Source organism: Uloborus diversus, chromosome 9 (genome assembly GCF_026930045.1).
Source record: "Uloborus diversus isolate 005 chromosome 9, Udiv.v.3.1, whole genome shotgun sequence".
NCBI lineage: Eukaryota > Metazoa > Arthropoda > Arachnida > Araneae > Uloboridae > Uloborus > Uloborus diversus.
The window spans coordinates 12131383-12149630 of NC_072739.1; the positions used below are offsets into that span (position 1 = coordinate 12131383).

General features: G+C 35.1%; 1 protein-coding gene across 1 annotated transcript in view; it reads left to right on the top strand.

Moving 5' to 3' along the window:
- Positions 1-14218: 14218 nt before the first annotated feature.
- The window catches only part of LOC129229753 (glycine receptor subunit alpha-1-like), a gene marked incomplete in the record, with an annotated part of 110076 nt that continues 106046 nt past the window's right edge, over positions 14219-18248 (top strand). The window contains 1 exon segment of the mRNA XM_054864123.1: positions 14219-14277. Coding sequence (XP_054720098.1) covers positions 14219-14277 — 59 coding nt within the window.

The following is an 18248-nucleotide window of genomic DNA, read 5'->3' on the forward strand; positions in this document are numbered from 1 at the left end:
GAGTCACTATTGGTTCTATCGGTAATACGCCACCACACACTAGTCTAATGAGCCAGATTCGTGCGAGATTTGTGGCAAGAAAGAGCATTAAATTTCGATTTTAAATCAATAATCGTTATTTACTCTTTTCAACTTTTTGTACTGTGCCGCTAATATCACCGATGAGCGGTTTTTGAATCTCTTTGTTTAAGTAGTTCCTGTTATTTCCTAATGGTGAACGACACGCATTTTTTCGTCCATGAAAGTTACAAAAACAGTGCTTTAAAAAATGCGGGGTTGTATTATTATCATGCGAAAAAAAAACAATACTTTTGTTTTCTACTGGAGTTCTACTGTTCAACCCTATAACAAGTAGCTATCAACAAGTAGCTATCTCCGCCAAAACAAGTAGAACTGCGCAGCATGAAAAATGCCCTTTGGATGAAAATATGAGTCTCTTGTATATTTTTGGCTGAAAATAATGAATCTATAACCACACACTTTTGCGAAAAAATCCTCATTTTGTGCATATTTTGATTAATTCGCAGCGTCCTTCAAACCAAGGGTGGATCCAGCTTCTAATTTTGGAAGGGGTCATCGTCAGAAAAGGGGGTGGGGGCAAACTGCAATTTTTTGGGCAAAAATAGTGGGGCTGAGGCAAATTTTTCGAAATATAAAGCCTCAAAAACGCTGATTTAGGTTATATTTGCTCGCTTCCCCCTCTTGATCATCGCCTGCTCCAAATATTGACGATCAAAAATAAATCTTCAATTATAGAACCAAAACTATGTCATATAAACCATTTGTGAATCCTTATGAGCCTTTCCTCCTCCATTTACATTAAACTCTGTTAGTAAAAATATTCTCAATAAGTTCTGGACATAGACGGATTTCTTACAAGTCAGGAACAAATCCAAAAATTTTAAGTGAGGCATAGATAAAAGAAGGTGTTTTAATTGGTCTACACATTAAAGCAGTCTTTTACAATGAAGAGTTCAAAATCTATTTATATAAAAATCAATGTCCTGAGATAACATACACTGGTGTGCAAAAATTAAGGACGAAGTCGAAAAATTAGCATATCAGCTGAACGAAGAGGCAGAGCGGACAGAAAGACCAATCAGGAGATTAAGTAAGGTGATGTACGGTAGCACATGCGCAGATATGCAGGCAGACGTAATGGGGGAGTGTCTGAGTAGTATAAAGCATGTTGTCGGTGTAAGATCAGTATTTCTGGCAAAGAGATTGCACGCCGTATAGCAGTTAAAATCACACCGAGTTGCTGCCTCAGCGAGAAATGGCGAATAATCAATCTGTTAGACGACATCTGGATGCTTTTACCCGAGGTCGAATCATTGGGAAGTTGGAGGAAGGCCGCAGTGTGACAAGTGTGGCTGCAGAGTTCGGAATTGTTCACAGCATCGTTTCACGACTTTGGAGACAATTTCAAACTACAGGAACAGCTATCCGGGGGATCAGTAGTGGTCGTTCACGAGGAACCACACCCGCAGATGACCGGTATATTGTCTTACAGGCCAGAAGAAACAGGCGGCAGACAGCGGGAGAAATCGCTAGACACACGACACAGGCGACTGGACGACCGATATCGCGTTTTACCGTGGCCAGAAGACTGCACGGTGGTGATCTGTTTGCACGACGCCCTATACGGTGTGTACCTCCAACGCCTGCCCATCGGAGAAGGCGTTCTCTGTGGTGCCGGGAACACCGGAATCGGAGAGACAAAGAATGGGGACGAGTACTCTTTACAGATGAGAGCAGATTCAGTCTGAGTAGCGATTCTCATCGCATACTCATCTGGAGAGAGCGGGGATGCCGCAATCATCCCTTGAACCATCATTGAAAGGGACAGGTATGGAGGTCGCGGTGTTCTCGTTTGGGGAGGCATCATGCTTGGTAGTCGTACAGACCTTCACATCTTCGACGCAGGTTCAGTCAACGGGACCCGTTATTGTAACGAGATTCTTCTTCCATATGTGCTTCTTTTTAGAGGCGCTATGAGTCCGCAGTTCCTTTTCATGGACGACAATGCACCATGTCATCGCACAGTAGCTGCCGAACAGCTCTTAGAGAGTGAGGATATTGAACGTATGGATTGGCCGGCACGATCTCCGGATCTCAATCCCATCGAGTTTGTATGGGATTTTCTAGGCAGACGCTTGGCAGCTCGTACCTTACCACCAGTAACGATTCAGGAGCTTCGATTGGCGCTGCAAGACGAATGGGCAGCAATGCCTCAACAACTCATTGACACCCTCCTTCTCAGCATGGGCAGACGCTGTGAAACCTGCCTAGCAGTCGGGGGAGATCATAACCCCTACTAAAGACCGGATGTTTCTTGCTGGACACCCATCACAGGGATGTTTCTGCCTTCAGTCGCATTGCGCTCCATGCTACTTTTTCAATAAAGCTTCTTTTTATCCCTCTGATTTCTCTTTTAGTAAGTGTTGCTTACATTACACATGTCCTTACGTATTGGGGATCTTACGGTATTAAATGTGTTGATTTGGAAAGCTTTTGTACAAAATTATATTGAAAAAACCGTCTCGTCCTTAATTTTTGCACACCAGTGTATATATATCAACGCACAGCCAATACCGCTGATACCTCAGACTTGAAATTTGGCAGGCATGTCCACATGATTACGAAAGTATCCACTAAGAAAGAATTTTTCGAAGTATCGATTAGTTCGGGAGAAATTAATTAAAACCCCTTAATTTCTGCGAAATTAAAACCTGTCATTGAAATTTAAATCCCTTATTTTCGAAGGCTTTCCTCCATTCAAATCATTATTCAGTACTTCATCTCAACTTTTGGTCGATAGCGAATTAAATTTGATATTGTTTTTGTTTCTCACGTGATTCTTCGAGGCTTTTCTCAAGTCAAATGATAATGTTTCTGTCTTTTGCTTTCTCTTTTTGAATTTAAAAGAGTGCAGTTTCCTGTAAAAGTTAGCTTTGCAATAACCGTTAATAAGTCACAAGGACAGACATTAAAAGTAGCAGCGATCGATTTAAGAGAAGACTGTTTTTCACTCGGCCAATTTTATGTAGCTTGCTTCAGAGTCAGTTCATCAAGCAGCTTAATAATTTTCACTACAGAAAAAAACCCCAAAAATGTTGCATACAAATAACTTCTTGCTTAAACATAGTTATAACAATAAAATGTGGATGGCCTGTGTTTGCAAAGAAAATCAATGCTTTAAAACGATCGTTAATGACAGTTAAGGATCGGTTAAGGACAAGGGCATATTTCTAAGGAGTCCAGGGGCCCTGGGACCCTCCCAAAATTAGAAAAATTATAGATAATAAGTAATTATTATAGGGAGTTTTCTTAACTAGGTGCACCAAGCACTGTTATCCCATGTTAATTCCATTACCCGAGCTATATCTGGTTCGGAAATGCTAGTAAACTATAGGAAGCAGATAAAGAAGCCTGCCTGGTATTCAAACCAGTACACTTCTCAAAAAGAAATGGGCCTCCTATAAAGACGGTACTGATGGAACGCTTTGGTTTTGATTGCATGAATCAAGCACTTATTGGTTGCTCAGAATCTAATAATTTCATTAAAAGGACAAAACAGGTTCAAATTTGATGTAATACAAGGTTGCTACAAGTAATTCATTCGTTTTCCAAACGCTATGTACGCAAAAGTATTGCACGTACAAGGATTAGGAAACCATGAAAATAAACATAAATTCATCAAGATTTGGAACCAGATGTTAATACAAGTGCAGTATTTTCAAAATTGCGACAAAAAAAAAAAAAAAAAAAAAAAAAAACGGGGTTTTTGTGTGTGTTACGTTTTGGTTCAGCGTCGCTCTCGTCAAGTCATTTCTTCCGCATGGTCGTTATCCTTGTGTTCTTCTATAAGGCTTTTGGAACTTGAGGTACATAAACAATGCCATTAATGTGCCCCCAAAATCACCGAAGGTACAGATGAACACCATGCATACTGTAAAAATAAATAAATAAATAAGTTTAAGAAATTAAATGCAAACTAAAATTATATTAATTTGAATTTTTGGCATCTTGAATTCAAATTATGTTTTTCGCAGCGTGTGTGTATGTATGCGCGTGTGTGTTTGTGTGGCGCATGTGTGTGGGTGCGTGTGTGTGAATGTATGTATGCATCTGTGTGAGTGTTGTGTATGCAGTGCTGTGCGTGTACGCGCGTGTGCGTGTAGGCGTTCGTGTGTGTGTGTGTAGGCATGTGTGTTTGTGTGCAGGCATGAGTGTGTGTATGTGTAGGTGTGTGTATGTGTGTGTAGGATATGGACGCTACCTGGACACGGTTTTCGCAAGAGGAGCAGCATCGTGAGGCGGCCGGTCGACGGTGATGCTGCAGAGGGTGCTGGCGGGAAAATAAAATCAGCGTTCCGCCAAAAACAGTCAAATAAGAACAATAAGCAATCGTGATTGCTCAATAAAAACTGATTTTCCAGTTTTGTCGCCTTTTTAAAAATATTGCACTCGTATTACAACCTGCAAGGTTTGAAAATATTATGATACTTTCGAAAATATCCGATATTTTGATGTATATATCCGATATTTTGATATATACATCCAATATTTTGATATATATCCGATATTTTTAATCAGCAAAAACTAAAGTCTTCAAAATAGTAAATGCATCCTCAAAACACTCTTTATTTTCTTATATTGTAATTACAATGTGTAGACATAAAATTAACTTTTCTTTCATTATTTATATCTAATATTTCATTTATCATTTTTATCAATATTTATGGAGTCAGCATTAGCTGTTTTACTCGTTTTTCTTCTGTTAACTACTTTTACAGAGCTGTATGATTTAGAAATAAAAAAATGCATTAGTCGGTGCACAATCATAAGACATTTTTTTTCTCCTGACCAATGTTCAATATTTAATTAGGCACTTTTAATATGAATTAAAAATTTTACATAACTAATAATCGTATGAATATAAAATGAAAAAGAAATATTACATCCCTTTGTTGTATTAATTATAACTTAACACATCATAAAAATATAGTGCATAACTTTTCAGTTTTTTCAATAATGAATGAACAATATTACTATGATTAATATAATTTTTATATTGAAAATATATACAGTCGAGTCCGCTTATTAGAATATCGGTTAAAAGAATATCCCGCTTAATATAATACATTTTCAATGTACCAAACCAATGTAAGGCGTTTATATCCCGGTTAATGGAATATCCCGCTTATTAGAATATTTTTTCGTGGCAAAATGGCTATTCCATTAAGAGGGTTCGACTGTACCTTAGTTGAGAAAAAATAAATATCAAAAATATCAAAATATCATGATATTTTCGAAATGTATATCGGATATATCTTTGATTTCAAGAAAAACAAAGATCTTGGTTTATAAGACTCTTATTAGGCCAGTTCTAAGTTATGCTTCTGAAACATGGCCTTTGACTAAATCCGGAGAGCACAAGATATTAATTTTTGAGAGAAAGGTTTTAAGAAGCATTTTTGGAGGCATCAATGAGAACGGTGTCTGGAGACGACGATTCAATTTTGAAATTTACAGATTGTTTAGAGAACCTGACATAATAAAAAGCATAAAAATTAGGAGAATGAACTGGGCGGCCCATGTCTCTCGAATGAACGAAGAAAACCCAGTAAAAAAAGTTTTTGCTGCAAAACCTGTGACAATTCGAGGAAGGGGACGACCAAAAATGAGATGGTTGGATTCTGTTGAATCTGACTTCGATATTCTCAAAGTTAAAAATTGGAAAACCCAGGCAAAAAGTAGGACGTCTTGGAAGATTCTCCAAAGGAAGGCCTTGGCCCACCCTGGGCTGTCGAGCCAACTATGATGATGATGATGATATCGGATATATATCGTGATATACATCATGATATATATCGGCGAACCTTGCCTCCTGGTCTACACAATTCCTATTTTTGATGAGTTAGTGGTAATTTTTATGCATTTCTCATTGTTGAACGTGCAATACTTTTAGATTTATAGCGTTTCAAAGAAGAATGAATCATTTGTAGTAACCATGTGTAGCGTAATTACCTCTAGTCGTCTGGGAATATTTCACCAAAGCTAAAATAAGGTCGCACCGAAGTCATTTATTTCAATTCTTAGAAAAATTCGCTCCGCTATGAGAATTTTATTGAGCAGCAAGTAAAGTGCTTTCTCCAATATCCCTGCTGCCATTTATCATCATCTTATTTAAGACGCATGCATCCCGGCATCCAATAAACATTTGCTCCTTTTCCTGCCCACGGCAATCCTTCGCCATTCTCACCCCTGAATCTCGTCCACTGTTTGAAAATAAAAGTCCTTTCGTCGGAAATTCCGTGGACGGACGGAGATGCCCGCCTATAATCTGAAATAACGGAAGTTGCATGATATATTTATTCAGGGAAGTTTATTGAGGGAGAATATTGCAATTCATTCTGACCGATTCTTAGCGCAATTTTATAGACAGACGTATTGATCGTTTGTTCTCATCCGGGGCTTCGAAATTTAGAGGAGGTGGGATGAGAGGGGGTGTTAGGTTTATTTCAACAAAATAATGAAATTGTGTAACATTATCCGTTGCAGGAAAATTGCAGAAAGGTTTATTTATAAGATTAATAATAGTCTTACAAATAATTCTTTCATAGCATAAATGACCACAGCACCAAAAACTGTCGATAAATGTAGGTGAAAATTAAAATAATAGTTTAAAAAACTAAAAAAAAAAAAAAAAACACGATTTGTAGCAAAATGGACTAAGAAGTAAAAAATAATCTTCGGATGGTAAGTATATAAAGTAATTGACCAAACACTTAATTTTAATGTAATGAAAAAAAAACCACGGGGTGCTGTCTATTTACATCTTTGCATGGACAGCAAATGGAAGAAATTGAATACAACTGATAAGACCCCCACACTTTTTTGTATTACATTAAAATTAAGTATTTGGTCTATTACTTTATATACTTATCATCCAAAGATTATTTGTTTTTTTTTTTTTAGTTTTTAAAACTATTATTATTTTTCATTTTTTTTTAAAAAAATTTTCTGTTTAGTTTAACTTGTTTTACCAAAAAATATTAATTTCAACCTAATTCAAAATCTTTTGTATTCATGAAATTCGCCCCCCCCCCCTCCAAAGCGACTAAAGGTCTTGGGCAGCATTCGAAATGCGGTGTCTCCAACTCCAAAGAGAATAATTATACTCCTTAAAGTGTAATATCCGAGCTCTATAAAAACATTCAACTGTTCCTATAAATTACCTGTTGACTAATTGTCTAATCCTGCTAATCCATCTCAGAAAATCGATGTATGTGTGCGGAAAATATTTATATTATAGTCCAACCACGGGGGGGGGGGGGATTGCATGGAATTTTCAAACGTCCAGATGAGACGAATCTATCTGGATGAGGGGGAAAAGTAAAAATTTGATTAGTGTATTCCGCTCATTTGAATGAGACTCTGCTTCTGCAAAAGCCGGCATCGCTAAAAATAATAGATGTCCATTTCCGGCTGTAAAACGGATGTTTGTCTTTCCATACAATCCGTGGTCAGACACTTTGAAAATTTGAGATACATTTCAATAAAAGAATTTTTGAACAATGACCTGATCAACAATGAATTGCCGATTGAAGGCTCACCTTAATTTTGTTATGAAATTAGTTTAAAACAATTATCACTCATCTTCTCCTTGAAACAATGGGACAAATTTTCTCTGATGCAGAAAAATTAAAGGTTTTGTAGATATTTTTAAGTAATCTTTGCGAGCATATTTTTTTTTTTTAAATGTTTCTTTTTTACATTGCTGCATTTATGTCAAAAAATTGATTAAGATCAGAGTAAACTAATATTAATAGTTAATTAATTAATTTGACTATAGAATATTGCATTGTCGTCGGATCTGAGGTCGCGTCGTAAATTTTAAAAGAATCCAAAATTCCGTTACAAGATACGTACATACATACAAGTGAAGCTAATAAAAGCGTGTTAAAAACAGAACAATTCAATAGACTAAACGTCAATAAATGCGATATGTGGAAGAGTTTAATTCAGCACCCTTGTTTCTTTTTTCCCCAGAATATTTTTCACGCCCCCACTTTTGAGCAAACTTTTTATTATTACTAGCTGCGTCCCGGCGTTGCACGGGCTACCTAAAAAATGAAAGCCGATAGAAAGATGCGCCAAAGTACATCATTTGTGACGTATAAAGACCACGGCTTGTTTGAAAAATCGGATATTTTAAAAAATTAATTAAAAAATAACTGTTGGGAAAATAAAATTATTTTCTGGGTCCTTGTTTTTTTTTTTTGCTTGTTCTATCAATTTCTGTGACTAAAAGTAGTACTCTTGTTTGAATTAAACAATCCCATTATCAAAATCTTCTCACCAAGATTTATATCAGTGGGAAGTGTTTGCCAAGATTGTTTATATTACACGAAAACAGGAAAATTCACATTCTAAATCAGTACTATGCAAACTAATAATAAATTGCATGTAAATCACTCATTTACTTTACGACGTGAAATAAAACTTAAATGCTTCATTTATTGTATTTGTTATGATTCCCTAAAGTATTTTAGGTCGAATACTCCCGAAAGAAACATTACTTAATTTTTTGAATTGAGGAAAGCCTCAAAAAATCACGCACGAAACAAAGACAATATGAAACGTTAAATTAGCAATCGACGGAAAGTTGAGATGAAGCACTGAAAAATAATTTGAATGGAGAAAAGCCTTCGAAAAATAGGGATTTGATTTTGAAATCTAAGAGTCATGATTAATAGTTTTTAATTGATATATCCGCTAATTATTATCGGAGAATTATGTTAAATAGCCAAACATGAAGACGGGAGGATTACGAATCCATCGATACCTGGTTCGATGGTCAGTTCACTGTCGTTCGGGAGAAGAAGCTTGGACATAGATTGATAGATACTCAGATTTTATATGTATAAGATTATTATTATTGTGTCTTGAATCACGCATAGTTGGTTGAAAATTCTCAAAAATTGGCGCCACAAACTAAAAGAATTCAACAAATGTAGTTTCCATAGAAACATATATTGATTTTGCCATCTCGTTCTCTTTACGCCCACTCAGTTTAAACTGGTTTAAATATATGTACTTGACTTTTATTTTACTACAAATTACATGAATCGGGAAGATAGGGAATTTTTGTGATTTTTTTTTTCTGATGTTTAAAAACATCCTCAAACCTTTTTTTTTCTATTCCAATGAGAAGGGCTCAAAATCCAAATGTTGATTGCATTTGGTTAAATGCGACCGTACTGTTTTGCTCAAAATATTCGCGTGTCTAGCAGTTATGTCGTAATTTCCTGCCTAATAGTGGCTGTGCATAGCAAATAAAACACAATCAATGGACGAAACTTTGAAAATTAACGTAATTACGCATTTGTCACGCAATTCCGGATTCTCTGGTCTAAACATGGTTCGAGGAGAACCATTGGAAAACTAAGAAAAGCAAATTTTGGTAAGGAGCCCATTTTTGTAAGCAGGTCATTTGGATTAATGTTACATAGATAAATACGAATTCGCAATGAATTTCGATTGTGTACCAAGGTTGATAGTTGAACACGCTAATAATATCATGAGCTCATCATTCATATGAATGTTTAAAGTGACTGACATTGTATGATAAAAACTGCTTTTATGAATAATCAAATGTTTTAATTTTGTATTTTGATCACACTTCTAAACTTTTTAACTCTTTAAGGACTAAAAGCATGTGGTAGAGTACGGAAATTTCTACAGAAACTATAAAATTGCGACATAATTAACATGTATGTCAAGGTTTTTGCAAACTGGTTCAGAAGACTTCGTGTAAATTCATGGTGTCTATGTGGTCCGTAAACGTTGCAAAGCTAGTGTTCCTTTTTAAAAATTTGATTAAATTATTACTCAACTTTGAAATATTCGTGTAACTAATAAGTCTTCCAGTAAAAGTAACCTAAATCATTAAATTCATGATTTTTTAAATAACACTTCGAAATATGTTATTTGGCTTTAAACTTCAGTTCAACTCATGAAAAAAAAAAAAAAAACTTCAAAAAATCATAATTTCTTTTGGGTATGGTTAATGGTTGAACAACCACTTCGAAAGATCGGGTTTTAACTGTAATAAAAAAAAAACACAACCGTCAAATATGTCCCAAATATTGACAAAAATTATAAAAACGCTAACTGTTTAAGTAGTCGTAAAACTTGACTCGTCTTAGAACTAAAAGAAGTAGGAATTTTCAAATACACTGAAAAAAAAAAATTTAAAAAATCCTACATATGTGAATCTGAAGAAAGAAATCTATGTTTCTTTCTATCAGATTGGTGCTTTTACAACTTTAAAATTGAATTACAGCATCTTCAGTATTTTCTTGGTTACTGGCAACTACGAGATTTCAATTTGTTCTTATGGTGTTTAAGAAGGCTGAACTTGGTATGTTGTCAAATGGAAACATGATGCATTTGAGAGTTAAATTGAAGTAGAAGCATGACGATTTGAATACAAATGTATTTTATTTGCAATGTTAAAAAAAAAAAAAAAACTTTTTTTTTTTCAACAACAAGTTATTTGAAACAACGAAATACTGTCTGACCACGGATTGTATGGAAAAACAAACACCCGTTTTACAGCCGGAAATGGACAAATCTATTATTTTTAGCGATGTCATCTTTTGCAGAAGCAGAGTCTCATTCCAATGAGCGGAATACGCGCATCAATTTTTTACTTTTCCCCCTCATTCAGATAGATTCGTCTCATCTGGACGTTTGAAAATTCCATTTAATCCGTGGTCGGACAGTACTTTTGTGTTGTGTCGAAAGTCAAAGAAAATATAACAACGTTAAATCTCACAAATTTGCTGAGAACTCCTGACGAGTATTTCAAGTTTTCAAGGAACCTCCTTTTCAATCCGGATCGTGAGGTTTTGTATGTAAGATGTTCGATACTTTTCTAGATTGAAAAAGAGGTTTCTTGAAACACTTGTCTGCAATTCTCTGTTAATTTGTGAAATTTAACGTTGTTGCATATTCTTTTTCTTATTATTCCTTATACTAGTTATATATTTATTTTAGTAATTTTTTTTAGCTAATAAGTAGACTCTTATGTCTCAGTAATACGGAGAAAATATTATTTATAAATTTTTTGTGTATTATGATTTATAAAATAAGAATTGAATTTATGGGACTCATGTTTCTAATTGTCCTTAAAGACCTAATTAAAAACGAGAGTAAAAACAAGAGAGGAGAATCTGCGTCTTTATTTCAATCTCGCAGTCTTACTCTTTCAATGTTGCTGTTGTCTTGTGTCTGCTAGGCTAATAATTTGGGGTGTCCTGCTTCACTTTTCTAACTGTACCTTAATTTGGTTTGAAGTCCGACTTCCACAATACACACATGCCATAAGAACCCGTTCATAAGGGTAGGCAACCATTCACAGAACAACAATACATCCACCCAAAGGAAGGACAAGGACAGGAGAAAGAAATTACATCCATACCCGAGCCGAGATTTGAACCCGGGACCTCCACAATCGCAGCCACACTCCTCTGACCACTAGCCAGGGTCGCTAAAAAAAAAAAATCGTAGTTATTGATGTAACTTGAATTTAACGTTCTTTCTTATCACAGTACTGGTACAAAATGAGTTTACAATTTTTCGAAAAAAGGATATTCTTATAAAATATGGGGTGATCTCACACTTCTTGTTATCCCCCCCTCTTGTCACAAACTTTCAAGAACCCTTCCCCCTTAAAGCGTGACGTCATTTGTGCCCCTTTAAGAAAAATAGAATGTGAATCGGGGTACAAGAACGTAATTTCATCAGCAATAATTAACACTCCTTGTACCCAAGATGTACGTTGGAAAATAAACAAAAGAGAACTACATTGTATCTTATATTCCTCACTTCTGAAAAAAAAAGTGTAAAAGTATTGTTCTAAGTTCCTGAACCAAATCGGAGAAAGAACTGCCGTAACGAAGAAAATTAAAATAAGAGAACTCAATTAAAATGGCACAAGCAGTTTCTCTGTTTCCCGTTGGGATACAGAAAAATCCACGCAGTAAAAATAAGAATTACAAAGTGCTTCCCGTTGTTCAGAGGGAGGAATCACCTCTGGATATGAACGCTTCATTGTGCAGTGATGGAAAGAGAGGGAGGGGTTCTATAATTGGCGTCTTTCTCGCTGTTTGAATGAAATTAATTAGCTTGTTCATCTGCATTTGCACGAAATGCTACTTCTATATATCGGACTCCGGCAAGAAAAGTGACAAAATTTGAAAAAAAATAATAATAATTTGAATTTTTGACATCTTGAATTCAAATTATGTTTTTCGCAATCACGAGCGTGTGTGTTTATGTATGCGCGTATGTGTTTGTGTAGTCGCATGTGTGTGGGTGCGTGTGTGTGTGTGTGTGTGTGTATGTAAGCATGTGTGTGCATGTTGTGTACGCAGTGTTGTGTGTGTACGAGTGTGTGTAGGCGTTCGCGTGTGTGTGTATGTATGCACGTGTGTGCATGTTGTGTATGCAGTGCTGTGTGTGTAGGCGTTCGTGTGTGTGTGTATGTGTGTGTAGGAGTGTGTGTAGGCGTGTGAGTTTGTATGCGCGTGTGTGTATGCGTGTGTGTGTAGGATATGGACGCAACCCGGAGACGGTTTTCGCTATAGGAGCAGCATTGTGAGGAGTCGGTCGACGGTGGTGCTGGCAGAGGGTGCTGGTGGGAAAATAAAATGATAGCACGCCAAAACAGTCAATTGAGAACAATAAGCAATCGTGATTGCTCAAAAAACCGTACATACTGTCACAAAGTTAACTAACATAAGTGGTGCTTAAAGGCGCATAAACAATATAATCAATAGTGACCTGTCGTTAGAATTTTAAAATTTAGAAGAAAAATTTTCAAACTTTAAGTATGCACTAACTGCGTCACCTGGCTTTGCATGGTCTACCCCGAAAATAAAATTTATGTTCAGTGACGCGTGTTCAACAATTAGGCTTGAACACAGAGAGAGAGAGAGAGAAAAAAATCAGTAAAATTTTGTGACAGATTGCGGAAAAATAACCAAAAAGGAAACATTTTAACTCCCCCGATTAGAGAAAAAGCCCAAAACAAAAGCCAGAATTTTATTTCTTCACATTCGAGAAAAGAAATGGCAACAGCTCTTTCTTCTCAATGATCTTCTTCACCGCTAAAATTTTTTATAAAAGCATTAATACCGAAAGTTGACATGAAGCACTGAATAATAATTTGAATGGAGGAATTAAAGCTTCCGAAAAAATTGGGATTTTTATGTCGAAATCTAAGTATGTCGTAATTAACACAGTTTTTAATTAATATCTCCGCTAATCATTATTGGAGGATTATATTAAATAATCAAACGTAAAGACGGGAAAATTACGAATCGATCGATGCCTGATTCAATCGTCAGTTCACTGGCGTTTGGGAGAAGTAGCTCGGACATAGGTACATACATAGGTTCATAACCATAGAATATATAGACATAAGAGTAGACCGAGCTATGGCATTTGGATAACCAACAATAATAACCAAAAATTTTTTAATTCTTTTTTTTTCTAATTTTGATAGTGCAACTACCATAACTTTATCAGTATATACCGTAGTTTGAACCTTAAAAAAATATTTTATAGCTTTTACATAATATCTTTAGTCGCGCATATGTAAATTTAAAATTTTAGGCGATTTTAGCGCAATTCTAGGCGTATGCGCGAACTAAACCTCTTATGTAAAAGTTATAAAACATTTTTTAGGTTCAATATGGTTGTTGCACTATAAAAATTAGCAAAACAATAATTAAAAATGTTTTTGAAAAATTGAATTTTTAACATATTTTTTTCAAACTTTCAAACTATTCTAATACACACCCACACACTTACACACATTCTTGATTGCAAAAAAAAAAAAAAAAAAAAAAAAAAAAAAACATAATTTGAATTCAAGATGTCAAAAAAATTTTTTTCATCAATTTTCTTTTATACAAATATCTTCTGTGCGTGTGTTTTCTTTTCTTTGCATTGTAAATCTATCCTTGTTTGTCCGAAGGCAAAAGCGTTTAGCTTCTGGTATTACAAAAAATAAATAAATAAATAAAAGATAAAAATAAATAAATATTCATTCCGATGCCAAAAGAAAATGAGAATTACAGACCTTTTCGTGCCACTTAGGGGAATTATTTAGATTGAAACTATGATATCAATCAAACCAATGTCTACAAAGCTCCAAAGAAAATTAGAATTGACTTTGGAGATCATTGAGAAGAGTGGGTACAGTGAAATACGAAAATTGAATTACATTTCTTATTATTAAAATCACAAAAATCAATTTCTTTCAAATGCTACAGCATTTATCACTGTAACCCTCGTTTCTATAATTGCCAATGCACTGATCGAGTAACACTCCTGACGTCATAAACAATGAAATTCGCGCTACAGCATGATAATTTGCAACTCCAATAAACTATTGGGGGCGCTGAAGCCACTGTCTAATGGCGGATGAAAAAGGTAAAAGAAACAAATGCCGTAACTTATAACTTGCTTTGACGCTTAGTGAATGACAGTAATTTTTCATCATGTTTGTGGGAAGCTTTCTTTTCTATTCTTCTGAAATTACATTACACCAATAACTGTCTGAAGCCTGTAATTTACCCCCCAAAAAAACACACCTGGAATGGAATGTTTTACCTTTTTCTTTAGTATTGTTAAGCGCCGCAAGGTAACGGATTCGAGCTCCGGAGTTGCGAATTTGATAATATTTTTTGGTAATGTTTGACACGCAGGGAAATGCTTTATTTTGACGAGGCTGAACTGGATCCGGTAACTGAACTGTTTTACCTGTAAGACTGTGTCATTTTAGGTGAATGAAGAAACGAAAAAGTGATCAACAATGAACACTGCCTACTAGAATTCAGTGTTAATCCACTGGAGTTTGGTGATATTTTGATAGTTGAAATTTTAACAATAACAGGCAGTTGCTTCGTTCAAATGTAGAGGCAATTTTCACCCATCATACCTTGATGACTGATTTTCTAGGAGGCATTATAAAAGTGGGTCTAGAAAAATCTACGAATTCACACAAACGAAAAAACAGATAAAAACGAAATGCATTTTTGACTTACCAGTGGTAGTAAAAAAAAATTGCATCACCTGCGCCGCAAAGGAGAGGAATATCATCCCGACTGCATTCAACACACAGTCAAGCATCCTGTATCCCAGATGATTTGGGGATGTATTTCTGATCAAGGAGTTGGTGGGCTTCACTTTGTGCAAGGAACAGTAAAAGCTCAGGTGTTGGCATTTTGGAGGAGAAATTGCTTCCTACTATCCGGGATCACTTTACTTCAGTTCCAAACGTCATTTCCCAGGATGGTTCTGCTCCGTGCCATAGGGCAAAACTAGTAAGAAACAATTTAAAAACCTTTATCCTGCCATTAGACTAATTTGACATGGGGTTAAGTCATATTTTTTTTCTCTATACTCACACGCAGGTTCAGAAATGACAAAATGAGCACGGGTTCAGCAGTTTGCCTTGGCCCGGAAACAGCCCCGATCTACGTAAACAATTATCGGATTCCTGCTGTAAAATGTTTATTTCATTAGTTTTGCAGAATTTCACATACATTCATCGTTTATCGGTCGACCAAAACTTCTCACATAATCCCATTGTTGTGAAAATGCGAGGGTGATGAAATTTTTTTTTTTTACCAGCACTGTACTGTTCCTTCAGTAAGTGGGAACAAGAAAACACATAATTTTTGAATTGGTAAACGTTAAAAGAATCTAACTTAACATGGAAAAATATGAATTTTTGTTCACGGGGAAAAACATGAATTAGTGTTGCCGTTTTATTTTGGTGTGATTGCAAGGCAAATTTCCTGCCGTCTTGACACACAGTAGGGATATCTACTGTATATTTGTTTGGGACTGAGAAAGAATGATTTAGATGATTTTGGATTAGTAAACTAGCTCACAGTGTTGGCCGGATTGGACCCAATTGGGTTGGACCCAATGGGTTTTTTGAAAAAACGCATTTAAAAAAACCCATTATTTAGCCCACTTTTGGGATTTTTAAAATTTTCTGAGAAGTTTTTAAAAAATTTGATTAATTTAAATACTTTTACAATTTAAACTTCTTTTTTATTTGTTCTTCACCACAAGACAATGGACATAAAAAATGAATTTTTAACTTTAATAGTATTTCTTAACTCTTAACGGCATTAAAAAAAACTTCAAAGATTTTAATAAATATATTTAACCTTTCTCTTTAACTGGTCAATAAATAACTCAAATTATCTTGACTAAGTCGCGTCACGTCTGATTTTCTCAATATTTGTAGATTGTACTGAGGAAACTACTCTAGCTAAAAGGCTTTCATGTGAATTATTTTCTGCAAACCAACACGTCACAAATTTTGAATAAACAAAAGGTATATTTTTTTAGAAATTAACAGGTTTTTCAAACGGTCGGACAGAAAACAGAATAGGACTTACAGTATTTTCATTATCCTACAAAAAAGTTTGATATTTCTTACTCTGTACACAGAAATAGAAAAACAGGCAACATAAAATTCAAAGAAATGTCTTGATTAAGCTGGAATTCAGTAAAAAGAGATTTAAACTACTTGAGGTTCTACAGTAGTTTTGCATAACAAAATGAAATACAATAAAGAAAATGCAAAAAAAAAAAAAAAAGTAATAAAAAATGAACAATAGACTTGAGAAGTAACTTTGCCTTAACTGTTGGTAATCATGGTAACTAAAAAATCTGAAACTTCACCATTCTTGGGTTTCGTCGTCTTTTATACTTTTCTTCAGAAAACGCTGAATTTTCCAGCTTTTTTTTTTAAACCCAAGACAATTTTTGTGCTTTGTCCATATACTTACGCTACAATATGCTACAAGTACCCCACTTTTTCTCTAAAAAAAGATTAAAAAACCCACATTTCATTTAAAAAACTCAGCTTTAGTTGGGTATTTTTGGGGTTTTATTTAAAAAAACCCAAAAAACCCTGGGCCTTTCTAAAAAAAAACCCGGGTTTTTGCCTACTCTGCTATCTCAAAAAGTAATTTTGCGATGTAGCATTTGATAAGGATGAAATGCCTTCCGTAGCCTTTTGTCTATCACTATAGCTGGCCTGCCAGCGTCGTAATGCTATAATTTTTATCTACGTAGCTTTCATAATGCTGCCAGGCTAGGTTTGCCCTAATTATAGTAAAACGGATTCTTTCCTGTCTGTTGAAGAAAATCTCCAAGATAGCTTATCTGACTTCCATTTTTCTAGGAATGATAAAATTTTCAAAAGTGGATAAATATTATTACATTTAGCGTATTGCAATGAAATAACAATAAAAAAAAATAATTTAAATGCGATAAGTACGAAGTGGAAATATTTATGTGATATTATGTAGCAAAATACGTAATTTCATTTGAGTATCACCCCCTATCTTTTTTTTTCGTTAATGCAGGGCTTTCAAACTTATTTTTATATCAACTGGCTAGTTGTGATTAACTTTAATTCAATGTATAATTTCTCCACTTTTAATATAAAAGTATCATGGGAGCAGTGAGCAAAGAATTAATGGTGTATCATTGTTCCTGTTCTACTGTTCCCTCATTGCAAAATATAAAATCAATAGTTGGCATTCTCAGGCACAGAAAATATAGAACATCATTCTACAGCTAAAATGAATGTCAGCTAATAGGCTAATGTAAGATTAATAACACTGGTCTGTAGAGTTGATTTAACAGTTGAGAAACAGTGCAATAAACGAGCTGATGTGTGCATCACATGACTTCCTTTTGCTCCAATTTAATGTCACTTCCCCATTATTGGCATTTTTAATGTGATTCAATGGTTTACTCTCTAGATATCACCAACAGTGGCCAAATTGAAACCAGATTAAAAAAAAAAAAAATAAAAAAAAAAAAATCGCCAAATTTGTCGCCAAGTTGGCAACAAAACTTGGCGACCAAAAGACTGGCGATATATCGCCAAGTGTCCGTCAAATTATAACACCACTTGAGTTTACATCGAAATTAACAATGATTTCCCCTCAAAAAGGGGCAAAAGACCCCTTTAGAAACACCCGAATGCGACCAAAAGGGGAGGTGCACCACTAGACCCCACTAGGAGTCTACGTACCAAATTTCAACTTTCTAGGACTTACAGCTCCTGAGTTATGCGACATACATACGCACATACATACGTCATACATAAGTCACGAGAAAATAGTTGTAAT